General features: G+C 33.3%; 3 protein-coding genes across 3 annotated transcripts; all 3 read left to right on the forward strand.

Annotated features, from left to right (window-relative positions):
* The first annotated feature begins 4034 nt into the window (after positions 1–4034).
* Positions 4035–4397, forward strand: LOC140439361 (drosomycin-like). The gene has a single exon (XM_072529216.1). The coding sequence runs from the start codon at positions 4109–4111 to the stop codon at positions 4307–4309; it is 201 nt and encodes a 66-aa protein (XP_072385317.1). The 5' UTR covers positions 4035–4108; the 3' UTR covers positions 4310–4397.
* Positions 4398–11012: 6615 nt separating this feature from the next.
* On the forward strand, positions 11013–11397 carry LOC140439370 (drosomycin-like). The gene has a single exon (XM_072529227.1). The coding sequence runs from the start codon at positions 11113–11115 to the stop codon at positions 11311–11313; it is 201 nt and encodes a 66-aa protein (XP_072385328.1). The 5' UTR covers positions 11013–11112; the 3' UTR covers positions 11314–11397.
* A 10535-nt stretch (positions 11398–21932) lies between these two features.
* Positions 21933–22300, forward strand: LOC140439376 (drosomycin-like). The gene has a single exon (XM_072529238.1). It carries the CDS (start codon positions 22013–22015, stop codon positions 22211–22213), a length of 201 nt encoding a protein of 66 aa, XP_072385339.1. The 5' UTR covers positions 21933–22012; the 3' UTR covers positions 22214–22300.
* Positions 22301–27156: the final 4856 nt, after the last annotated feature.

The following is a 27156-nucleotide window of genomic DNA, read 5'->3' on the forward strand; positions in this document are numbered from 1 at the left end:
TCAACTTACCAAAAGCAGCCCATGACAATGGTGCCCTTTTAATTTTCTAGGGTTTGATTGTCCTTTTCGTTTTTAATTGCATGTCCTATATATATATATATATATATATATATATATATATATATATATATATATATATATATATATTGTTCTACCTTTTCTATATTGATGTTATCTATCATGGTGTTTTCTAGGCTGTTGCTTAATATCTTTGTTTTGTCGAGATTTATTTTTAATCCAATTTGATTCGATTTGTGATTTAAATCTTGTAGCATTGATTTTAGTTCATGGATATCTGTACTTATTGGTACTATGCCGTCTGTGAAACGCAAATGTTTAAGATATACTCCATCTATTTTTAATCCCTTTTCGACCCAATTTAGTTTTTTTAAGACATTGCTGTCTTCTTCTTCTGTAGCCCATTTCTCGATACTGTCGAATGCTTTGTGATAATCGACAAATGCCAGATGTAGTGGTATGTTGTAGGTACTCTATTGTTTTTTCAATAACTGTCCGGATTTTTTACAACTGATTGATAGTGCTAAAACCCTTACGAAGCCTGCTTGCTCCACTGGTTGGTATGCATCTAGCTTAGCTGTCAATCTATTTGTTATTATTTGGCCTAGTAGTTTGTAAAGGTGTGACAATAAGCTTATTGGTCGGTAGTGTTCTATATTTGCGGTGTCCCCTTTTTTATGGAGTAGAATGACTTCCGGATTTTTCCATGCTTTTGGTATTTGTCCTTCCAATAGGCATTTATTCAGTAATGCTCTCATTGCCTCTTCTAATGCAGTGCCTCCCATTTTTAGCATCTCTGAAGTAATTTTATCTTCTCCTGGTGTTTTCCCATTTTCATTTGTTTTAGGGCGGCTCTAATTTCTGCTGTTATTATTTCAGGGAGATCCTCTGAGCCCACATTTAAGATATGATTTGTTGGTATACCGGGGTTCGGAATAGTAGAAGTATACAGCTTCTAAAGTTCTCTTTCTTATGCGAGCACAATGTTCCACGGTCGTCTTTTATCTTTATGATTTTATTCCTACCAGTGGATTTACATGTTTTTAGTACTTTCATGTTCTTATTGTTCTCTATGGTTTCAAGAATCTGGTTTGTTCTATAAGCTCTGAGGTCTTTTCAAATGTTTTTCTTAACGCTTCTGTTGAGCGCTTTATAGTCCGGGTTATCTCTGTTCGTTCTTTTTCGTTTCTCTATCTGTTCTAGAGTCTCGGGTTTTAGTTTAGCTTCTTTTTGTTTTCTTATTCTGCAACAAAGTTTCTTAGTGACTGTGTGTATGTCTTTAGTTATTTTCTCAGCTAGTTCATCTATATTCTTGTGCTCAAAGGTATTTGCTACTAGTTTCCGTGCTAATTCCTCTTGGTATTTCTCTTTATTACTGGCTAGGATGTCTGCCGTCGGTAAAGGGTTTGTTGTTAATAGTTTTCGTCTTTCTCTCTTTATGTTAATACGTATATCGGCACGAACTAGTCTATGGTCACTACCGGTGTTAAATTTGTTCAGCACCTCGATGTTTTTACATATTGATCTATCACTGGAAAGGATAAAAACTATTTCATTCTCAACCTGGCCGTCAGGGCTATGCCATGTCCACTTTCTTTGTATTTGTTTTTTATAGAACGTGTTCAGGCAAAACATTTTTTCGGTGCTTATGTAATTAGCAATAGACCGAAAGATATATAGATATAGATTAAATAGACCGAAATTTCTTATGTAGTCTGAGTCGCCTGCTATTTGCCGCCCTATTTTTGCATTAAAATCTCCGGTGATGATAACATAGCGTATTTTTTCTAGGTCTTTAGCTCGCGTTATATCTTTGTAGAGTTGTTCTATTGACTCATCCGCAGTGGAAGTTGGAGCATAGCAGTGTATTATCTGTAAGCTATATCGTTTATTGGTGTTCTATTCTTCGGTTGACCATGAAAGCCACTCCTCCTTGGCGGTATGGTTGGTATGGTTCTGTTCTGAATTATGTTGGTATAAAGTGTGCCCAGATTTTAGGGTGGTCTTTTTCTCTCCTTGAAGTCCCGTTTCACATAAGCTTACAATATCCCATTTAATAGCCCCTAGTTCCTGCTCTAATTCTAAAGATTCTTAGTTATAAACTCTACCCACCTGGGGTACTATATTTCTGAATCTCGATTTATGCATGAATATATTGAAGGGAAAATGGCAATTAAAACGCCAGTCTTGCCCAGCGGGTTGGCGAGTTTAGATTTCAGCCGCCCCTAACCTGGAGTCAGACGCTGTTTGCAACCATCCATTCTGGATCAGACGCTACTTGATTCTATACCAGACCTAAAATAACGCATTGCCACTTCCGTCATCCACAAGACTAAACATATTGGTCATTAATTTTCGACAAGCATATGATACAATAAACAGACATAAATTGATCGACACATTAAAATATTTTGACTCTTCGGATACAATTATACGATTAACTAAATCCCTTCTGAATAAAACCAAAAGTAAAGTTATGATAGAAGGTCATGTCTCTAACAGCTTTAATATTACTAGAGGCCTTTGACAAGGTGGCCTCTGTCTACTGTATTTTTTAATCTAATACGGGAAAGAATTCTAAGGGAAAGCCATATACACACTAAAAGCTCAATCTATGGATCTGGAGACCTGGATCTTAAGCAAAACCATAGAAATGAAGCTAGATATATAAGAGCGAAAGAAACTTAGAAGAATATAAACTCACAGACTTTGCCTGTGAGAAGTAAACAACAAATGCTTTGTTGATACGCTAGCAGGTGGCGTCAGGAGAAAACATAATAATTTATTAAATTATTTTAATATAATATAATTTTTTTAAATATAAATAATAAGTGAATAATAAAATTACTTTCTTTAATTTTAAAAATATTTAAATTTTTAAAATACAGAAAACATAAATATGTAATGAAGCTTTGCGATAGTCTACTGTACCGCCTGTTGTACCACCCTTTTTTGAACTTGTCAGGTTTTCGAATATGAAATATAACTTTTCCCTGGGCAATAGCTAAAAATTATTTAAATTGTTTATAAGTAAAAAATTGTAACGTTTTTGCAATCAAATTGTGGAATATTGAAAATGGTCTTTTCTAACTTTTTCTTTTTAATTCTTTTGATAGAATAACTCTTTCCCTTGCTTATGCTACCTGTAGAATCATTGTAAGTTAATTTTTTTCTGACTCATGTTATTGCAAAACAAGTTATTTTGGATAAACAAATTGGATAACTTTTAAATTAAGTTATGAATTATGTACCGAACTTACTGTAAGAAACATGTGGTTTTGGTTATCGAGGTTCATAAAAACGAGGTTCACTATTTTAAAAATAACCTTTTTTGAAAACTATTTCCCGAGTGGAAATCGAAATGCCAAACAACAATTATAAAATGAAATTTTCATTACAATCAATCGTGTCTTAATCCCTTATAAACATAATATTTTCTTTTTTGTGTCGTCGTTTTTGACGATTTTTTATTACAAATTAATAAATATAATTAGGACATATTCCTTACATTTATTTTAAGATTCTGTTTTAGGTTGTTTTTCCTTTGCTTTTGAATTTTTCTGTTGTACAGATTAACAGACAAATGAATTAGTGTATTGGACAGAATATCTTCATCTATATTATAAGTATTACTGAAAGAGAATAATATTCTTTAAAATGTATCATGAAAAAAATCGTAAAGTTGTCATTAGGATTTATTATTTATTCCTTGTTAGCGAGAAAACATTTTTGTTATACATATTAGCAAATTGTTATGTAATACCAAAGATACATTTTTTCATGATCGTCGACATAACTCATCGAACTTAGTAGTTTTTCTCAAGAACGTATATGGAAATTCTATTGGATATTATTCTCAGAAATTTAATATAATTCAAAACAAAGATTGCGAATGCTCCATACATACAAATATATACATACAAATTTTTCTAATTGGAAAAACCGTAATGGTGGTATTTTTATGTAATCAACTAGATTTATTAATATATATAAGAGCTTTTTGAACAGAATCAGCACAGTAGTCAAACCAACGACAAATATAGAACTATATTCAACGTACATCGCTGAACTACAAAAGAAAATTTTCAAAATGAAAGGTTATTTCATCTTCGCCGTTTTGTTGATTCTCACCATCGGTACCGAACTTGCTTTCGGTGACTGTCTTTCCGGAAGATATAAAGGCCCATGTGCAGTATGGGACAACGAAACCTGCCGCAGAGTATGTAAGGAAGAAGGACGAGTAAGTGGGCATTGCAGCGCTAGCCTGAAGTGTTGGTGTGAAGGGTGCTAGCTGTTTGACAAATATTTTTTAATTTCTTAATTTTTATGTTATTACGTGTTAATTTTGTGATGGTTAATATATACGTTCAGATTAAAAATGTTTTTTCTTGATATTCCAATAATTTATATGACCTTAAAAAGGTAAAACCTTAAAGTAAAAAAAACTATAACTATTTTTCAGAATACGTTTTTGATATCCAAATTCATCTGCAAAATAATTTGAAAATCATTATACTTATAATACTCTCTACTTTATAATAATATATTCTACAATATTCTCATCTCATTTTAAAATACAATCGTTAATGCTAAGATAAAAGAAAGAAATAAGGTTAATTACTCAAATTTTGTTTATTCAATTAAGATGACCGCTTTTGATATTTAAAATTTGCACCTCATCATCGGGTCATATTCAATATATTTAACAGCTAAAACAATACAAAATTGGAATAAGCCACAATTAAAGGTTAAAATACGTTTATTGACGTTTCAATTTCCACTTTTATAATTTTAATACCAATATAAAATTGGTATTAAAATCATGCCGAGTTGTAGATTTTATAAGTAAATCTGATGGGTAAATGCAAGTATACTTATATAACTCAATAGGTCTATGTTGTTTAGCATTATCATTTAAATTTAATGCTAAATAACATATACTTGATTAGATATTATTTTAAACTTCTTTTTCTTCTTTTTATGTAAACATGACTTTGTCTATTTTTCAATGTGCCTCCAGTAAGTGATTGTTCCATCGTTTTCGTGGTGTTTGTACTGATCGTCTTCCTATTGGTGACCGTCCTTTGCCGTCTTTACCACCCTATTTGTTGTCATTCGGCTTGTATGATTGTTCTATTCTACTCTTCTATTTATTACCCAGTGCTTGACGGTCTCCACCCTGCATCTACGTCGTACATCTGTACTTCTAGGATTGTCCCATAGTGTTTTACCATTATTTTTTTAAGTGTTTTAATCTTTGCTGTTTTTAAAATCCTTCTTATCCTCTGCCGGGTCGTGTTTCTACCGCGTATGTCATTATTGGTCTTATGACTGTTTTGCAAATTCTGCCTTTCATTTCTTTCCCACTATCTCTAAGGAAGAAGAAGAATTTATTCACAAGAACTTAGATGAACCCTACCAGATGTCACATCCTATAGAAAATATCAAAATTAACGAAATTAAAGAGATGGTTAAATATCTCAATACTAAAAAAGCTCCAGGGTATGATTTAATATCGGGAAAATTCTGCAAAAATTTACCCGAAGAAGGATTTCGGCTGGTTATATACACATTTAACGCTATACTAAAGTTAGGCTATTTTCCGTTTCAATGGAAAATGGCACAAATTATTCTTATACTGAAACCTAATAAAGATCCACACGAACTATCATCCTATCGTCCAATCAGTTTGCTTCCCATTCTCTCTAAGATATTTGAGAGGATACTCCTTCAAAGAATGAATTCTATAATCGACAGACAAAAGTTAATACCTGATTATTAGTTTGGATTTGAGCAGGTACCTAGAGTTGCCAAAGTAGTAAGAGAGGCAATTGAAAAGAAAGAATACTGCACTGCAGCCTTTTTGGATGTCCCACAAGCATTTGATAAAGTATGGCATGAGGGGCTGCTATCTAAAATAAAAACTGACTTTCCTCATTCTCTTTATGTACTTCTGAGATCCTATCTTACCAATCGATATTTTCAGGTAAGATACAATGAAGCAGTATTAAACATATATCCAATTATATCGGGAGTACCTCAGGGGAGTATATTGGGACCAACCTTATACTTACTCTATACGGCAAATATTCCCACAAGAGTAAACAGCACAATTGCTACCTATGCAGATGATACTGTGATAATGGCTTCTAGCTCGGTTCCTATTAGAACCTGTCAAAATTTACAAATTCATTTAAATGAACTAGAGAAATGGTTAAAACTGAGGCGAGATAAAGTAAATAGCAAATCAGCACATATAACATTTACTTTACGAAAAGAGAGTATATCATTTGTGCGCATAAACAATACCATAATACCCAAAAAAAAGTGATGTTAAATACTTGGGAGTACATTTTGACAGCCGACTTAATTGGGGAAAGCACATCTGGACAAAGCGACTGCAACTAGGATTAATATACAGGAAAATGTATTGGTTCATGAACCAAAAATCCAAATTTAGTCTACATAACAAATTATTACTATATAAATGTATTCTAAAGCCAGTTTGGACCTAGCTACAGTATACAGATATGGGATACAGCATCTAATTCTCATATACTGAAACTTCAACGTTTCAAATCTAAAGTTTTGAGACATATTACTAATGTACCATGGTATGTGCCCAATTATGTTATACATCGAGACCTTCAGATCCAAAATATTAAAGACACCGTTGTCTCACTCAGTGGCACTTACAAGAATAGACTACTTAACCATCCAAATGCGCTTGCCCAAGACCTACTTAAGCGACAGAGGAGAGGAAGACTAAAACGCCGTAATCCCTTAGACCTTTCTATACCTTTACATACATAAACGTATACTCTATCATTTTATAGCTACAACTTATACTATATGTACCTATAACTTATAATTGTGTGTGTATTTTAACTATTGCTATTTTTTTAATATGTTAGTAAATGTCTTTGTAAAGTGTTATTTATATTTCTAATATTTATATATATTAGAAATTTATCTTAAAGGATTTTTGTCACTGGACGGATCTCCCCTGTGTTAATTACGTGATAAACTTATTGATTATTGTTTGTATTGTACAAACAGATTACAATAAATAAAGGATGTAAAAAAAATCTTTCCCGATATTTTAATTTCTCCATATTGTTTGATTTAGGCAACGTGCGACTCTGTTTGCGCTATTAAGTCTGCTAGCATAGTTTTTATAGCATAAACTACATCGTCCTCTTGTTTCAGTTTCCTGAAGAATATGTGGTGAATGAGGAATAACTTCTACATTTATTTTCTTTACCAGTGATTGTACCAAATCTTCACGAAACTGTGTGATGCTAATACGATTTCCTGTAATATGTTGATAAATACATTGACTGTTTACTACTACCGTGTTTGTAAGCAGTTCGAGTAAAACTTTTCGGTACCACTTGACACCCTTGCGAATCGTTGAAGCATAAGCGGCCTTTTGGTCGGATACATCTACATATGATTTTATTGAATTATATTCGACAATACTGGAAGGTTTTTTGACTATACCTCTTTTGGTTACAACATCTATCATTTCCGGAACAGATTTCGTGGTCAAAAATAACACCTCTCTCTTATCTCTCCATTTTCCAACAATAACCTTTGAACTACTCTGAAGTACTTTCATTCCACCTTTTTGTAATTTGCTTTTAACAATTTGTTGAGGATTTAACTTTCTCTTTCCTCGCAGTGTCCCAATTACAAATGTTTTGTTTTTATTTAGCTCGTGAGCCAATGTAACACTGGTGTAATAGTTATTTATGGCAAGAGTTCGTCCATGATTTAACAATTTTGCCATCAACTCCATAACCACATCCATAGATACACTCTTGTTGATAGGTACAGTCCCTTTTCCACCGTACACCTTTACATTATAAGTGTAACCATTCGGAATACATACTTTGAATAGTTTTATTCCGTACTTATGTCTTTTGCCAGGTATGTACTGTCGAAATCCTAATCTACCACGGAAAGGCACCATAGTCTCGTCTATGCAAAGTTTCTCACCTGGAATATATACTTTTTGAAATTGTTTGTTTAGAATTTCAAGTGCTGGACTAATTTTATATAGCTTATCATTTTCAGGAGCAGCTTCGTTATTGGCAACATGTAAGAAATGCATCAGACTGTCAAATCTGTTACGACTAATACCACAACTAGCAGAAATTTCTTTTCTATAACACCTATTTGTACTATAATAATCTCGAAACCTTGGTTTTTTATTTAGTCCCATCCATATTATCAGGCCAAAAAATACTTTCATTTCCTCTCGTGTCGTAGGAATCCATTTAGAAATCATACCATTCTTTGATATGATATGATAACAGCAAATAGAAGTCAATAGGTAATTTATCTTTCATATGATCAACATTTCTAAAATTCATAATTTCGTCATCAAATTTAAATTGATTTAACTTATTACTATCAGTATCTCCCCAAATTATTGTATTTTCTGACAAATCTAATGCGGATTCTTCAATTTCAATTTCGGAATTAATGTTTTCATCATTTTGTGACTGATTCCCGTCAGTTTGAGAATTAGTTTTGTTACTTACTTGTTGCACTCTCCCTGTAGATGTAGATGGTATATTTTCAGTTATTTTAATTTTTTTCGAAAACTGGTCATACATGCCGGATGTTTTTCTTTTAAAAGTGTTCTTATTAGCAACATTTGCAGTTCCCAGATAACTATCTTCACTAGTGCCATCACTGGATTGGTCAAAATTGTAATCGTTCAACGAATTTTCCGACTCACTGTCACTTTCAAAAAAATCGCTCTCCTCTAAAATTCGTCTAAGTTCATCTTCACTTAACTTTTGTTTATTTTTCCACGATTTACTCATTTTGCGTACTACAATAACTTTTATTTTGCAAGCTAACAGCGCGTGTAAATGATACAATGATAGGCTAAGTATCATAACCTGTATTTACTCAAAAAATAGCGGGGGTAACAAACCATCGTCCACAGGCATTCTAGAGAATCCGTATGCCACGCCTATAGTCTATATCTGCGGTTATAAGAGGTACACACCGAAATGAACAAGGATAAGTTTTGTGCTCATCTGTGGGACACATGGGTTGAACGGAAATCTTACTGTGCCCACGGGTGGTGCACATGGGAGCTAAAGTGTTACCGTAGCTAGCTAGATAATATATGATATCTAGATATTTAAAACCCCATAACTTGTTTTAGTAAATGACCTTTCAGCTCCAATTTATATCTTAGTAAATTTGCTATTAGAACCATGCATTTTGGCTTTTTTGGGGAAATTACCATGTTAAATTTTCTGGCGGTTTATTGCAGCATACGTTCTAAATCGAGAGGCAACGAAATGATTTGAAATATACTGATGGCCAAAATAAATGCAAACATATTTATTTATGGAAGTATATATTATATAATTTTTATTATTTGACAACATTATAAACAAATTTGCAATGTCATTTTCCTCAAAAAATTAATAATAAGTGGCTCCTCCTTGATTTTTTATACACTCAGTTACTCTGAGGGGCATTCTTCGAATAAATCTATATCATATTGCAGAATAATTATCCAGATTCTTCTTATGGCATCCCACAGGTCATCTAAGTTTGCTGGAGGACGCGGCAATCGATTTAGATTTCGACCTACCATATCCCAGACATGTTCGGTGAGTGACAAATCAGCTGATCTTGATGGCCACTACAAAGTTTCTAAACCAGATTTTTGTATAAACTCCATGGCTACACGGGCAATATGAGGTATTACGTTATCCTGTTAAAAGATCGCATTTGGAATGGATTATATGTAGGGATGTTAAACAGGTTGCACTACTTCATCAATATATCGTTGAGCTATCATAATGCCGTAAATAAGAACTAGAAGTGATTTGCTTAAGAAACATATAGAACTTCATATCATAATGCTTGGTTGTCTTGCTGTATAACGTTTAACAACCAAGTCAATATTTCGTCTCTCACTTCCAAAACGTCTTCCTCGTGGCCCATTAGAATTACCCAAACAAAACCTACATTCTTCACTGAAGCAAACAAAATTCCATTGGCCATTCCAGTTTTTCTCAGCTCTGCACCAATCTATGCGTCGAACCTTATGTTGTGGTGTCTAAGGTAACACCAAAAGCGGACAGTAAGCTCTCAGTCCTATTTCAAGTAATCTTTAATTAACTGTTCTTCTAGAGACTACCCTTCCTGTAGCTGCAAATAAATCATCTCGTACTTTATGTATATAGTCCTGTATATTTCTCAGAGCAAGAAGTCTAAGATGGTTCAATTCACGGCCTTTTAATATTCTAGTACGTCCAAATCCTCCACGATGCCAATCAGTCTCGTCATTACCAGCTTCTCCAAACTCTTAACACCGTTGATGCATTAGATTTAATTATCAATTAAATTTCACGTGAACTAAAATCGAACTTTTTCATTTTTTCGAAGTTGCATAAATGGCAAAATTGCCGACGTACGCAAACTTTTGACATTTTAATTTTTCGGTTAAATAAAAAACAATCAAAAGTAATTAAAAATTACAAATAAACTAAATTTAAATAACCAAAAATAGACTTTCTTGTACACTATGTACAATAAGCCAATTATCTGCAATACGACCGGCTCATAACAGACGGCTTCTAAAAAAAAAGATGCTACAGAAAATAGCTTCAGAACCTACATTTTCAGTTACTTATTATGTCAAGTTTTCCTAAAATGTCTAATTAAAACTCACAAAGAATCACGCTATATAGTTATTCATTTCTAATAATTTGCATTGGAGAAAACGTTTACAATAACATAAACATAATACACGCAACAAGTTTTGACCTTCAACTTTCATCGAACTTTACATAAGTTATAGTGAAAGACCAGGGTAATCCCTTTACCGACCGTTCGCAGAAATAAACCAAAACAACAATTTTGCGAAACCTGCTACTTATAAATTATATTTTATTGGAAAACCCGTAAACACTCCTTCTTTATGTAATTAACTAGATTTATTAATATAAATAAGAGCTTCCAAAACAGAGTCAGCACAAGAGTCCAACCAACGATAAAAAGAACTACATTTATATTCAACGTAGACCACAGATCTGCAAAATAAAAAATTTCAACATGAAAGGTTATTTCATCTTTGCCGTTTTGTTGATCCTTACCATCGGTACCGAACTTGCTTTCGGTGACTGTCTTTCCGGAAGATATGGAGGCCCATGTGCAGTATGGGACAACGAAACCTGCCGCAGAGTATGTAAGGAAGAAGGACGAGTAAGTGGGCATTGCAGCGCTAGTCTGAAGTGTTGGTGTGAGGGGTGTTAGCCTTTCACAGCCATTATACAATTTAGTTAATTTTATTATTATCACTATGTTATATTAGCAAATAGTAAAATATATATATATTTTTTAAAATACTTGAATTTTATTTTTACGATACTAAACTATCATTAGAGTCTTCAAAAAAGTAAACAGATAGGTTGAATTTACCAAAATTTGATTTTATTGATTTATTTATTTCCAATTATATTACACCTATTCATATCATATTGTTTATATATAGTTTTTTATCATCTACTTTAGTGGGTCCTGGAGGTATAAGGTAAAGATGGATATTAAAAGCTAACTAGGAACAAAAATATAAGAAAATTTGAGTTGTTAGCCAAGCGCCCAATTAAATGCCATATGTCCGTAATAACGTCACTATAGCTTTATTTATTAATATCTGTAATTGCAATTTCTTGCCAATAGACCAGTAAAATTGAAGTTGGATTCTCAATTGTTTTCTGTCGAGGTGCAAACTTCTTTTTTCTGACGAATAATTGTCATTTAGTATTATTACTGAACACGTATTTCGCCTTAAGGCGAAGATGACATGGATTGATTTAGTCTCGTTAACTCCAATTTTCCATATTCTTAATCATTTTTGGATTTTATTTAAGATTTAAGATAGTTTATAGGTGAGACAGCCAATGGATTTTTATGGGAGGAAAATAATGCAGTATTATCTGCGAAAGTCTCTATTATTGTGGTTCTTGTGGTTGGTAGATCTGTAAAGATAGTGAAAACATTCTGATTCATCGGTAAGATATCGGTAAGATAGTTTCGAAACAAATTCATTTTATTCTGATTCATATTTAACTGAAGAATATCTATCACATAAGTAGCATTTTAAGAATTCATAGAATGTATAAAAAGTTTTTTAGTTTGTAGAGTAGTCCTTTGGACCAGCCTTTATCGAAGGCCTTCTTAGAGTGCCGTCTCCCTACGGAGGTTGGCAATCATAATGGCTATTTTTATTTTTGAACTTGCTGCTTTAAACAAATCAATCGATCTGCATTGATACCAATCACGTAGATTCTTGAACCATGAGTTCTGCCTTCGGCCAACAGATCTTCTTCCTTGAGTCTTTCCCTGTATTATAAGTCTCAAAATTTCATATTTTGGTCCTCTCATCACGTGGCCTAGGTATTCCAGTTTTTTGGTTTGTATAGCGGTGATTAGTTCTGTTTCTTTATCAACCCTCTCTAGTACTTCTTTATTTGAAATTCTATCATTCCATGATATTTTTAATACTCTGCGGTATAATCAGAGTTCAAAAGCCTCGATTCTTTTTAAATTGCATTTTTTTAATGTCCATGTCTCAGCTCCATATAATAATATTGAAAATATATAAAAATTTAGATTTTTGCACGTTAGGAGTGGCTTCATTCGTATAAATGCTGATCTGGCAATCTCTATTCGCCTGTTTATTTCTGCAGTATGACCATTGGTTTCATTGATCAAAGTTCCCAAGTACTGATATTTTTCTCCTTGTTCTATCACGTTACCATTGATTGTCAATAGGTGATGGTATATTTTGTGGTCTCTTTGTAATTAGCATGTATATTATAGAAATTCCCATCTCAGCACTATTCATACTTAAGCTTTCGATAAAATGTTGTAGATCTTCTATACTCGTGGCTATGATCACAGTGTCGTCTGCATATCGTAAGTAGTTAAATAATTTTCCGTTAACGGTAACTCCCGCTTTGATATTATTGAGCGTGTTTTGGAAAATTTCTTCAGAATATAAGTTAAACAAAAGTAGCGATAAAACTTTGCGTGGACAATAAAACAGTCTGAAATCAAAAAATTAAACTACTTTGAGATGTGGTGCTACAGAAGAATCCACAGAATATCGTGGACTGAAAAAGTAACTAATATAGAGGTGTTAAAAAGAATGAAGAAAGAATGTAAAGTCATAAAAACTGTTAAAATTAGAAAGATTCAATATCTGGGTCATATAATGAGGGGCGAGAAGTACGTATTACTTAGGTTAATTATGCAAGGGAAGATACAAGGGAAGAGAAACCCAGGACGACGCAAAATATCCTGGCTAAGAAATTTGAGAGAGTGGTTCGGTTGCAGCTCATTAGAATTATTCAGAAGCGCGGCCAATCAAATTAAAATAGCGATGATGATTTCCAACCTCCGATAGGAGAAGGAACCTGAAGAAGAAGCGATAAAACATATTCCTATCTAACTTCTCTACAGATTTTCATTTCTTCTGAGTGTTTCCCGATAATTTGAACTATGGCACTTTGGTTCCAATATAATTTTTGCACTATATTTATGATTTTACTACCAATGCGCTAGTTCATAAGTATTGATATTAGTTTTTCATGCCTTACTTTATAGAAAGCTTTTTCGTAATTAACAATCGAAGGCCTGGCTTGTATAAAAAAAGGCTGCTTGAGCAATATCGTTTATTTTGAAGGTCATTACTGATTTAATTGACTAACCATGGGCTTGTTTTACGGTTTCACGTTCTTGTCTAAACCCAAAATGGAATCATGGAATACGGTTTTTGCTGTATATCTATAACTAGCTTAATAAGTTTTAATATTATTTTTTTCCTGTTGTAGGTACGGTGTTGTTATTGTGTTGAAAATTTGTAATATTGCCGTTATTAATTTTTTGCCAATTTTTGCCTCCTGTTCTTTACAACAAAAATTACAATTGAAAAATTACTTTAATTGATGGAGGACAAAACCAAGCAATATACTTAAAAATACCATTAAAACATATTTAGAGGTTGAATCGGAGATAATTTGACCTACAAAAACTAACGTCTTATGAAGAGCAAATTCAAATTGATAACATCCACAAGTAACAAGAACACTGTTGTTTACAGAAGAAAAAACTGCATAGAAAGAAAAGCTTGGCAACAAAACAAAACAGTGAGAAATAAAAATAAATTTTATTAAACAGCATATGAACTAAAAAAATTTTTGGAATAAAAAATCAGTCTATACAAATGTAATAAGAAGAATTTACGTGAACAGAAGTAACCGACAACCCATTACAAAAAGCAACGAGAAAACTAAAAAGTTCAAGTTACAATACCACTACTAAGGAAAATTTAACGAGGAATATTAAGGTATATTAAATTATTAATTAGTATCTCAGAAAGGAATGATGCCTTCGGTCACTATCTCTCACAAATCTATCAACTAAAATTTGTAATCAACACCTGAAGAATTGAAGAGTACATGGTGTACTATGTGTGTGTGTGTGCGTGTGTGTGTGTGTGTGTGCGTGTGTGTGTGCGTGTGTGTGTGTGTGTGTGTGTGTGTGTGTGTGTGTGTGGAGAGAAAGAGAGAGAGAGAGAGAGAGAGAGATGGCGTTAGACAAATAATCTTTTTTCCACAGAAAATTGTTATAAGGATGTTTAAATTTTTATCTTAGAATATAACGTTGATTAGAATATTATATATAAATTTGTCAGAATTTTCTTCTTCTTCTTTGGGTTTTTGCCTGTCAAATTTCTTTCGCCGCTTTCGTATTCTCCATTATCTGAAGATGACCCCATCAACTGAGTTGCCTTCTTTCTAGATATTCTAATGTGGACTTTATTTGTAAATCTTCTCTTATTTGAGTGTTCCGTAGTCTATCTCTTTTGGTAACTCTTCGAAATCGTCTCGGATATTTCATTTCATCATCATCATCATTTTGGCTTTACAACCCTGTGTGGGTCCTAGCCTCCCCAAGAATTTTTCTCCAGTCGTCCCTATCCATCGCCTTCCTCCGCCAAGCACGTATTTCCATATTTCTCATATCTTGGTCTATGTTATCTAGGAATCTTGTTTTGGGTCTTCCTCTTCTTCTTTGACCAATAGGTCTATCAAGGAGCGTTTTTCTAGCTGGGTCGGTTTGCTCCATCCGCATTACATGGCCTACCCTCCTCAGACGTCCTATCTTTATGTGTTTTACGATATCTGGTTCCTGGTATATCCTATAGAGTTCGAAGTTGTATCGTCTTCTCCAGACACCATTTTCATTTACCGCTCCATAGATGCGCCTTAGTATTTTTCTTTCGAAACATCCTAACATGTTTTCATTGCTTTTTGTTAAAGTCCAGGTTTCTGAACCATATGTTAGGACTGGGCGTATTATTGTTTTGTAGAGTTTTACTTTTGTACTTCTTGATATAACTGTAGATTTAAAAAGGAGATTAAGCCCAAAATAGCATCTATTAGCCGTGCAAATTCTGCGGTTTATCTCTGAGGTAGTGTCATTTTCAGTATTGACGAGCGTTCCCAGGTATACAAATTCGTTAACTGCTTCGATGACGTCATTTTCTATAACAAGTGGCCGTAGTGTTTGTGGTTGCTTACCTATTTTCATGTATTTTGTTTTGTTGGTGTTTATTATTAAACCCATTTTTGTAGCCGCTTCCTTTAATGCTACGTACGCCTCTCGTGCTGCGTTTTCCGTTCTCCCAACAATATTGATATCATCAGCATATGCTAAGATTTGCACAGATTTGTTATATATTGAACCGGTAGTTGTGATTTGTGACGTACGTATTACTTTTTCCAGAGCTAGATTGAATAGTATACAGGAGAGTGGGTCTCCCTGACGTAGCCCGTTATTTGTTTTAAAAGGTTCAGAGAGTTCCCCCTGGATTCGTACTTTGCATTCAACTTTTTCAAGGGTTAGTTTGGTTAAACTTACCAACTGATTTGGTACTCCTAGGTCTATCATTGCTCTAAACAATTCTCTTCTATTTACAGAGTCGTAGGCTGCCTTGTAGTCTATAAATATGTGGTGCGTGTCTACACCGTATTCCAGTGTTTTCTCTAGAATTTGTCTTAGGGTTGAAATCTGATGAATTGTTGATTTACCACCTCTGAAACCAGCCTGGTATTGTCCTAATATTCGCTCTGCATATGGTGCCATACGATGGCATAGTATATTGGAGAATATTTTATACGCTGCATTTAGGAGTGTAATTCCTCGATAGTTAGAGCATTCAAAGATATCACCCTTTTTGTGTATGGTGCAAAGTATTCCAATATTCCAATCATTGGGAAGGGACTTCTGTATCCATATTTCTTTTATAAGCTGCTGTAGGGCTATTATGATATCGTGGCCACCTTCTTTATATAATTCCGCTGGGAGATTATCTATTCCGGGTGATTTGTTTCTGGCTAGTTTGTTTACAGCGTCTTTAACTTCCAGGATCGTTGGTGGATCCTCCTCCCTCTCGTCTGCTCCGCTTACCTCGCAGCTTTCGTCTTCCGGGTTTTCTTCTTCCTCTATATTAAGTATCTGGTTAAAATATTCCGTCCATCGGTTTAGTACGTCTGTTCTTGTTGTTAAGAGATCGCCATTTAAACTTCTACATTGATTTGTGTTTGCCTTAAATTCTTTTCTGTTGATGTTAACTTTCTTATAGAATGTTCTGAATTCTTTCTCTCTGTTGAGGTTTTCTATATATTGAAGTTCCTTTTTTAAGTGGTTTCGTTTCTTCATTCTGTGTATTTTCTTTTCTTCTCTTCTCTTTGTCTGGTAATTCTCTATACTTGTTCTAGTTCGGCGGGTAAGCATTTTTGCATAGGCTTCATTTTTTTTCTGTGTTGCGTCTTTGCATTCATCGTCAAACCAGTGATTTTTTCGGGTACAAGTTTCTGTTCCTATTTCATCTTGTGCTGCTGACTCAATATCTTCCCTTATCCTGTTCCAGAATGAGTCTATACCTCTCTGGTCTTCTTCGCCTAGACTTTGATTCCTTAACCTATTGGTAACATTTTCCCAGTACTGTTTTGCAACAGTTGCATCTCTCAGCTTCTGTACATTCCATTTATTTCTATTTATTTCTTTTTCTTTGTTGGAGTTTGAAATTCTAGCCCTTAGTGTTGAGATCACTAAACAATGGTGTGAGTCTATGTTTGCGCCTCTATAACTTCTGCAGTTTATTATGTCCGTTCCGTGTCTTGAATCTATTAAGATGTGATCAATCTGACTAGTTGTTCTTAAATCAGGGGAGGTCCAGGTTACCTTGTGTATATTCTTGTGTTCAAAATAGGTGCTAGCGACGGTCATGTTCAGTGCTGCTGCTAAGTTTATCAGTCGTAATCCATTATCGCTACTGATGTTGTGTAGGCTATGCCTTCCTATAGTCGGCATAAAAACATGCTCTCGTCCTATTCTTGCATTCATGTCACCAAGCACTATTTTAATGTCATTTTTGGGGCATCTTCTGTAGGCTTGTTCTAGGTCTTCGAAAAACTGTTCTTTAATGTCTTCTAGTTTGTCGTCGGTCGGGGCATGTGCATTAATTAAGCTGTAATTAGAGAATTTACCTTTTAAGCGTAAATAGCACATTCTTTGACTGTAGGCTTTAAAATCAATAACTAGGCCTTTTGTTCTTTGGTTTACTATAAATCCCACTCCATCTATGTGTTGATTTTCATTGCAGCTGTAATATATGGAGTGGGTTCTCTTGTCAAGAATGCCTGTTCCCGTCCATCGCATTTCCTGCAGTGCCAAAACATCTACTCTGTACATGTTCACTATGTCTAGTAGAGATGCGAGTGCTCCAGCTCGGTACAGGGTTCGGGTGTCCCATGTTTCATTTCTACTGCCTGTATTTTACTCTTTTGTCGTTCTATTAGTACCTCCCGACACCCATCCAAAAGTTCTTACTGGCATATATATTGACGTTAACATATTAATTTTTGTTTTTCTTGTAATTTCAATCTTTTTTATGAATTTATTGTTCATTGAATAGTATAGGTTCATCGTTTTTTGAATTCTATTATTAATATCTGTTTCCTGTCTTCCGTTGTCTTCTAATTCTACTCCTAAGTATTGGAAGGTTCAGGCTTGTTCTATATTTACTTCTTCTATATGTATATTTTATTTTTTCTTTATTTTCTCCTATCACGATAAATTTTGCTTTATTTTTAATAATTGTCATCCATATTTTTTTAGCACTTCATTCCATATTTCTATATTTCTTTGTAGTTGTTTCTCATTTTCGGCCAATATGACGACATCGTCGGCAAATACTTCTGAAATGTCTATAACCCACATCCACTTTATTCACTTTCACGTTACAGTTCTTAATTATCTCATACATTTATATTATAAATAGTGTTGGACTTAATCCTCCTCCTTGTCTCAGACCCTTGTTTGTAGTAAATGGTTTTGATGTTCTATTTTGACTGATGACGTAGTTGATATTTTTGTTTTGTTTATGTTCTTGATTACCCTTATCATTTTGTTACTAATATCTCTCTTTTCTAATATTTCCCATAGTTTTTGTCTTGGTACCGTGTTTCAAAGCCTTTGTAAGGTCTATATACACCAGATACATCTTTTTTCTTGTTACTGATTTTTTTTTATATTATTTGTTTGATGGTAAATATATCATCATGGGTGCTTCTGCCTTTTCTGAATCGGCTTTGTGATTCTTCAAGTGTGCTCTCAATGTTTTCGGTTTTTTTTTTTAATAATTTTTCGTATATTTTCATGGCAGTACTTAAGAGTGTTCCTTTATAGTTGTTGCAATTCATTCTATCACCCTTTTTATAAATCAGTACTATCTGAGCCTTCTGTCAGTCAATTGGTATCTGTTCCTCTCTTTGTGTGGCTTTAAATATCTTTAGTAATAACTGCTACGTTTTGTCCCATTTTTTTTATCATTTTACTTATTATTCTGTCATACCTCAGTGCCTTCCCGTTTTTTATTTCTGCAATAGCTTCTTGCAGCTCATTTATGGTTATTAGATCTACATTATCATCTTGTATTCTTTGGTTCAACAAGTTGTTTTCTTCTTATAGCAGTGTGTTTGTAGCCTCTCTTGGAAATATTCTCTCCATCTGTTCATTATTTAATTTTCTTCTGTGAGAAGTTCGTCAGTTTAATTCTTTAGGTTTTTATGCATTTTTCATGGTGTATCAAATAAACATTAATAAACGGAGCAGCTGTTCAGTGAAGTTAGCTATATTATAATAAGGCAAATTAATCCTAAAAAAAGTCCCTCGTTGCGATCTGATAACTAACTGGATACTTCAAAAATTGGCAAAAAATTAATAACGGCAATATTACAAATTTTCAACACAATAACAACACCGTACCTACAACAGGAAAAAAATAATATTAAAACTTATTAAGCTAGTTATAGATATACAGCAAAAACCGTATTCCATGATTCCATTTTGGGTTTAGACAAGAACGTGAAACCGTAAAACAAGCCCATGGTTAGTCAATTAAATCAGTAATGACCTTCAAAATAAACGATATTGCTCAAGCAGCCTTTTTTTATACAAGCCAGGCCTTCGATTGTTAATTACGAAAAAGCTTTCTATAAAGTAAGGCATGAAAAACTAATATCAATACTTATGAACTAGCGCATTGGCAGTAAAATCATAAATATAGTGCAAAAATTATATTGGAACCAAAGTGCCATAGTTCAAATTATCGGGAAACACTCAGAAGAAATGAAGATCTGTAGAGAAGTTAGATAGGAATATGTTTTATCGCTTCTTCTTCAGGTTCCTTCTCCTATCGGAGGTTGGAAATCATCATCGCTATTTTAATTTGATTGGCCGCGCTTCTGAATAATTCTAATGAGCTGCAACCGAACCACTCTCTCAAATTTCTTAGCCAGGATATTTTGCGTCGTCCTGGGTTTCTCTTCCCTTGTATCTTCCCTTTCATAATTAACCTAAGTAATACGTACTTCTCGCCCCTCATTATATGACCCAGATATTGAATCTTTCTAATTTTAACAGTTTTTATGACTTTACATTCTTTCTTCATTCTTTTTAACACCTCTATATTAGTTACTTTTTCAGTCCACGATATTTTGTGGATTCTCCTGTAGCACCACATCTCAAAGTAGTTTAATTTTTTGATTTCAGACTGTTTTATTGTCCACGCAAAGTTTTATCGCTACTTTTGTTTAACTTATATTCTGAAAAATTTTTCCAAAACACGCTCAATAATATCAAAGCGGGAGTTACCGTTAACGGAAAATTATTTAACTACTTACGATATGCAGACGACACTGTGATCATAGCCACGAGTATAGAAGATCTACAACATTTTATCGAAAGCTTAAGTATGAATAGTGCTGAGATGGGAATTACTATAATATACATGCTAATTACGAAGAGACCACAAAATATACCATCACCTATTGACAATCAATGGTAACGTGATAGAACAAGCAGAAAAATATCAGTACTTGGGAACTTTGATCAATGAAACCAATGGTCATACTGCAGAAATAAACAGGCGAATAGAGATTGCCAGATCAGCATTTATACGAATGAAGCCACTCCTAACGTGCAAAAATCTAAATTTTTATATATTTTCAATATTATTATATGGAGCTGAGACTTGGACATTAAAAAAATGCAATTTAAAAAGAATCGAGGCTTTTGAACTCTGATTATACCGCAGAGTATTAAAAATATCATGGAATGATAGAATTTCAAATAAAGAAGTACTGGAGAGGGTTAGTAAAGAAACAGAACTAATCACCGCTATACAAACCAAAAACTGGAATACCTAGGCCACGTGATGAGGGGACCAAAATATGAAATTTTGAGACTTATAATACAGGGAAAGACTCAAGGAAGAAGATCTGTTGGCCGAAGGCAGAACTCATGGTTCAAGAATCTACGTGATTGGTATCAATGCAGATCGATTGATTTGTTTAAAGCAGCAAGTTCAAAAATAAAAATAGCCATTATGATTGCCAACCTCCGTAGGGAGACGGCACTCTAAGAAGGCCTTCGATAAAAGCTGGCCCAAATGACTACTCTACAAACTAAAAAAACTTTTTATACATTCTATGAATTCTTAAAATGCTTTTTATGTGATAGATATTCTTCAGTTAAATATAAATCAGAATGTTTTCTGTCATCAAATCATCAATTTTACTGACTACTGACAGTTAGCTTCTTGGTCTGTAGTTCTATGGAAAAATGCTTTTTTTTCTGGTTTATGCATTGTGATCACATGGGCTTCCTTCTGTCGATTAGTCAGATAAACGACTGCTTTCACTCAGACATTTTTAAAGCCCAGTTGGCGCTTTGCATGCAGTGATTTACTAATATTAAAATTTTAAAAAACCTTTAATATTTTTTAAGTCAATTAAGGATCTCTTTTTGACGAAAAATGATTAGGCTTGCTTTAATAAATATGCACGTCGTAAATTATTGATTAAACAAAAACTTATCGTTGATTTCTTCTGTTTATTATAGCGTATTTGGTGCTATATACAAGTTAACTCTAATATATTGTTATTTACCATCAACCTCAATAATCTGGCAAAGTATAAAAATGGCTAATTTATGAATAAAAAAACATTAATTTTACAAATGTAACAGTGTGCATAAAATTATTAATTTCTAATTATTATTGCAGACGAAAATATTTATAATTACCAATTTTTTTGATAAAATTTGCACGCAACAAATTTTGACCTTCAACTTTCTCTAGAGTGAATAACCACGAGAATCCCTTCGGAGAAATCAACCAAAACAAAAAATTGCATTAGTTATTTCACATAAATTGTATTTTTATTGGAAAATCCGCAAATACTCGTATTATTATATAATAAACCTTATTTATTAGTATAAATAAGAGTTTCCAATATAGCGTCAGCACAATTGTCCAACCAACGACAAAACAAAAACTATTCAACGTAGACCGCAGATTTGCAAAATAAAAAAATTCAAAATGAAAGGTTACTTCATCTTCGCCATTTTGTTGATCCTCACAATCGGTACCGAATTGACTTTGGGTGATTGCCTTTCCGGAAGATATGGAGGGCCTTGTGCAGTATGGGACAACGAAACCTGCCGCAGAGTGTGCAAGGAAGAAGGACGAGTAAGTGGGCATTGCAGTGCTAGTCTGAAATGTTGGTGTGAGGGATGTTAGCCTTTCACAGCCATTATACAATTTTATTTTATAATATTACCATGTTAGGTTAGTAACTGTTAAAATATATTTTTTTTTGTTTTAAAATACTTGACTTTTACTTTTACTCCACGAATCTGCCATAAGAATCTTAGGCAAAAAAAGCGTGTATGGGACGAGTAGGTAGCAAAGAGCATAAACAATAGAACGGTTACTATTTTTTAACGTAGTGGTAATTATAATTACAGCTATTCGCATTGCTTTGTTTTGATGTAAGTATGTTTTATGGTTATATTGAGTATGGTGGATATTAAAATCAGAGTAAGTGCAAAAATAGAAGAAATAATAAGTTGGATTACGAAAGCTACTCCTAATATAATTTGAACAAATATGGACGGTGTTTTTGGGGATTTAAAAATTGAAATACTTAAACAATGCTGGGAAATAATTTTTAAAGTAAAAAGAACTGGTGGTTTTCAAACGAAGCCTAACAAAAATAAAACTTGCAAAGGAAAAATCATCAGTGGTTGGCTGTATACAGTAGTTTAAAAAAACAACACAACAATTATGAAACTTCTAATGTAATTGATATAATAATTTATAAAATCATGGGAATATTCTATAGGATTACAAAATTGTTCCAAACGTTTTCGGTCCTTTGAGATATTAGTGATTCGCAAGAAGCCATTTACAAAACGATATAAAAATCTTTGATTTACATTTAAAATGTTAAAGAAATCTAAAATTAAACGACATAATGTCGATGATAAAGGATTTTTGACTAAAAGTAATCATACCCTTGATCAAAAATGGCTACCACGTCTGGGTCAACTCAAAGTTACCAACTAACTTCAGTTTGACCCAGATGTAGTAAAAAATTTTCTTATTTTAATTTCATCTGCAGTCTGTAAATTAATATTTTATCTTTAAAAAAGTATATCTGGTTTTTCATGTCCAATATTTACTTCTGTCTCAAATTTACACTATGGATTATCCTTTATCCGACAGATCACACATGTTTAAATTTTTTCTTTGGTTTTTTCCATACTTATAATCAATCAATATTGCCTTTTTATTTCTCATTAAAAAAAATACAATACAATATTCTCTTTTACCGACATTTAATCTCCTTGGCACATGCCACCAAGAGGGTTGGCAAGCAAATCTTATTCTCTAATATTCAAAAAGTTATACTAAGGTTGATTCTATCTAACAAGGTTATTAAAATTAATAAATAATTAATGAAATTAATATTCATATAATTATTATACTTAGTAATAACTTAAATGTCCATATTCTGCTGAGTAAGACTTCGCACTAGACTAAACAATAATAACAATGTATAACAGTAAGGTATCACATGCATTTGAAATGAGTGAATTTATTCCTTAGAGAGAGTGAAAGCTATTTCGCTTAAATCTGGATAATAATATTAACAATAATAATAAAAAGGTACAAGCACAAGATAGATAAAAAGATATATAGCTATACGCAAACAGATTATTAATGCTAATTTATAATATTTTCTCCTATTGAACTAACACTATGTCAATCGATTTAGTAATTAAATAGGCTCACTAACCCATACCCATAACAACTAAGTTCATTTCTACCAAACCACTTAGACCTAATCTGTCTCAATACCGAACATTTTTCCAAAAATTGTATCGCATCTTCCCTTTCCTTCGTGTTACACATTGAGCAAAACCTTCTTTCCCAAAAATTTTCCATTTCGATGCGATTCGAGCGCCCTATTCTCAGCTTGACACTGTATCTCCTTTTTCTTTTTTTTTTTTTTCATACTCTCAATCGCCCTAGGCCAGCTATCTCTGCATTCCCATTCATACCTAACCTCAATACCAAATTTTTCTCCCATGCTTATCCAGTCTTTAAACCAGGCATACCTTGCTCTCATCATTTCTTTCAAAAGAAATTTTAGCAACCTAACTTTTGAATATCCTTGAATTTTTTCAATATATTTTTTTATGTAAGTGCATTGTATATAGGCTGACTCTAGCAATACCTGTCTCCAAATCTAACATAAAGTTAGGACAATACCTTGGGTAAAAAAACATTTTTTTTTGTCTCAATATTTACTTCTGTCTCAAACTTACACTATCGTTCATCCGACAGATCAAACGTGTTTTTGTTTGACTATTGTTTGCTGTTTAAAATTATCTTGCTACTATTGAGTAATTGATGGATTTGGCGATTACTTGATGAAAATTCGTATTCAATAACATAACGTAAAAGAAAAGATTGGTTTAAATTTTTTGTGCATTTGGGATCTGTGCCGATTTTGCCAGCCACATTTCTAAAAATGAACGCCTAGCTAAACCTACCCTACCATACACCAATACTAATTTAATATATTTAATCAATAATCAAGGATACCAACCGAACAAGGATAACCTAATCGAACAATCAATGATAGGGAAGCGAAAAAAAAGTCGTTCAGGGTGACTAACCTCAGAAAAGGGGTATTATTACCTGCGAAAAAAACAGAGATAACTTAAAGCTAGACCTAAGCTAAAGTTGCAATTTACAAGACATATCAAAACTTAGAAGAATCCTAAAAATTGACGGTTTTTTCCGAGCTAAACTCTAATTTCACTATTTGGGAGAGTGAGTCATCGTTTGAAGGCGTAGAAGTGGGGAAAGACGTATGAAAATCCAGTGGCGTTCACTCACTTTTATTTCAACGTTAATTATATTATATTGTTTAAATATTATTGTTCAAAATAGGCCACAATATATTTATCTGGTTTTTACTGAAGTTTCAATCTCTATATCCAAAGACCGTTTTCAAAGATATAAATTATAGTTATATTTATTTTATTTGTTTATTATTATATATTTATATATTCTTATATTATTTTCTTTTTTTTTTCTTAACTTTAAAAACGGTCTCTGTAATAGAGATCGAAACGTCAGTAAAATAAACATGTAAATAGATGTATTGTGGCTTATTTCCAACATTCTCCCTAAAAATACAAAATGCCACAAGCAAAAAGCCACAAAAAAATATAAATATTGCTATCATTTGTATATTTGAAAACGATCTCTTTATATAGAGATCGAAACGTCAGTAAATTAAACCTATGAATAAATATTTTGTGACTTATTCCCTACTGTCTCCTAAAAATACAAATTTTGCAGAAAGCTTACTGATGCCACCCGGTTGCCGCGGAAGTTACGCTAAAACGTCTTTTGACGTGACCCGCTCTTAAAGAGTTACACAATGAAATGTTTTTAAAACAAATTTTAAGACAGTTTCCACACCACCCAAGAGGTATGTCTTGTGGCGCGTTACTTTTTTTTAAATGGGTGTTCGCCAAGAGCCATATTTTCCCGTTAAATAAAATAAACAAAACACTTAAACAGTATAAAACAAAACAAAATAAAATCCTATAAAACAAAATAAAGTTCTATAAAAACAAAATAAAAATAATTTTGAATGTAACAAAACATTGTTCTATTCTAACACAAACACTATACACACTTACTATGTTCTTCTCGTTTTTTTTTGTTTTTGGTTTTTTTATGCTGATGTTCCTAATAAACTATTAGAAAATATTATTCGCTGTCTAAATCTGAAGATGCAGTGCTGCTATCGCTGTCATTATCTTCACCTGGTGTAATTATAATTGGCTCTAGTAAAACTTCGACATGAGTGTCAAGTTTCCCACATACGATATTCTTCTTTAATTATGTGGCCTATACATTTAGCCCATTTCTCTGGAGTTACATGGAGGATTGCTTGAATCAAAAGTTCCTTAACTTCGTTTAATTTGAACGTTTTGTTATTGCGTGCTACTTCTCCTTTCACTTGCGCCCAGATAAGTTCAATGGGATTAAGTTCGCAATGATAAGGTGGTAGACGCAGAACTTTAACACCATAATCTTTTGCAGTTTCATCCACAACATATTTAAGATATTCACTTTTCCTTAACCGTGCAATGTCAAGTAGTTGAATTTTGAGCATTGATTCTTCGTATGCAATCCCCTTTTCTGTAAGCCATTCTTGAATTCTCCCTTTCCGCCATGCCGTCGTCGGTAATTGTTCTAGTCTGCGGCTATGATATGGCGCATTGTCCATAACAACCACAGACCCAGATTCTAATTTTATTAAGATTCTCTTAAACCAGCGCTCAAATACTTCAGAAGTCATTTCTTCATGATAATCACCTGTTTTTTTCGACTCAAATTGAAGCAAATAGAAAAAAATGAAATTATTCTGTGGAGAAGAAAATATTTAAAAGAAATACGAAAAATTCGCAGCACTGGATGCAAAATATTTTATTTGGATGAAACCTGGATTAACGAAGGTCATACAGTTGGAAAAGTTTGGCAAGATTTAAATGTAAAAAGTAAACGCGAAGCATTTATAGAAGGCTGGTCTACAGGATTAAAGGTTCCATCAGGAAAGCGACGGCGTTTAATCATCACCCATATAGGAAGTAATACAGGGTTCCTTGATGATGGTTTGCTTCAATTTGAGTCGAAAAAAACAGGTGATTATCATGAAGAAATGACTTCTAAAGTATTTGAGCGCTGGTGTAAGAGAATCTTACCAAAATTGGAATCTGGATCTGTGGTTGTTATGGACAATGCGCCATATCATAGCCGCAGACTAGAACAATTACCGACGACAGCATGGCGGAAAGGGAGAATTTAAGAATGGCTTACAGAAAAGGGGATTGCATACGAAGAATCAATGCTCAAAATTCAACTACTTGACATTGCACGGTTAAGGAAAAGTGAATATCTTAAATATGTTGTGGATGAAACTGCAAAAGATTATGGTGTTAAAGTTCTGCGTCTACCACCTTATCATTGCGAACTTAATCCCATTGAACTTATCTGGGCGCAAGTGAAAGGAGAAGTAGCACGCAATAACAAAACGTTCAAATTAAACGAAGTTAAGGAACTTTTGATTCAAGCAATCCTCCATGTAACTCCAG

The sequence above is a fragment of the Diabrotica undecimpunctata genome, chromosome 1 (genome assembly GCF_040954645.1).
Source record: "Diabrotica undecimpunctata isolate CICGRU chromosome 1, icDiaUnde3, whole genome shotgun sequence".
In the NCBI taxonomy this organism is placed as follows: Eukaryota; Metazoa; Arthropoda; class Insecta; order Coleoptera; family Chrysomelidae; genus Diabrotica; species Diabrotica undecimpunctata.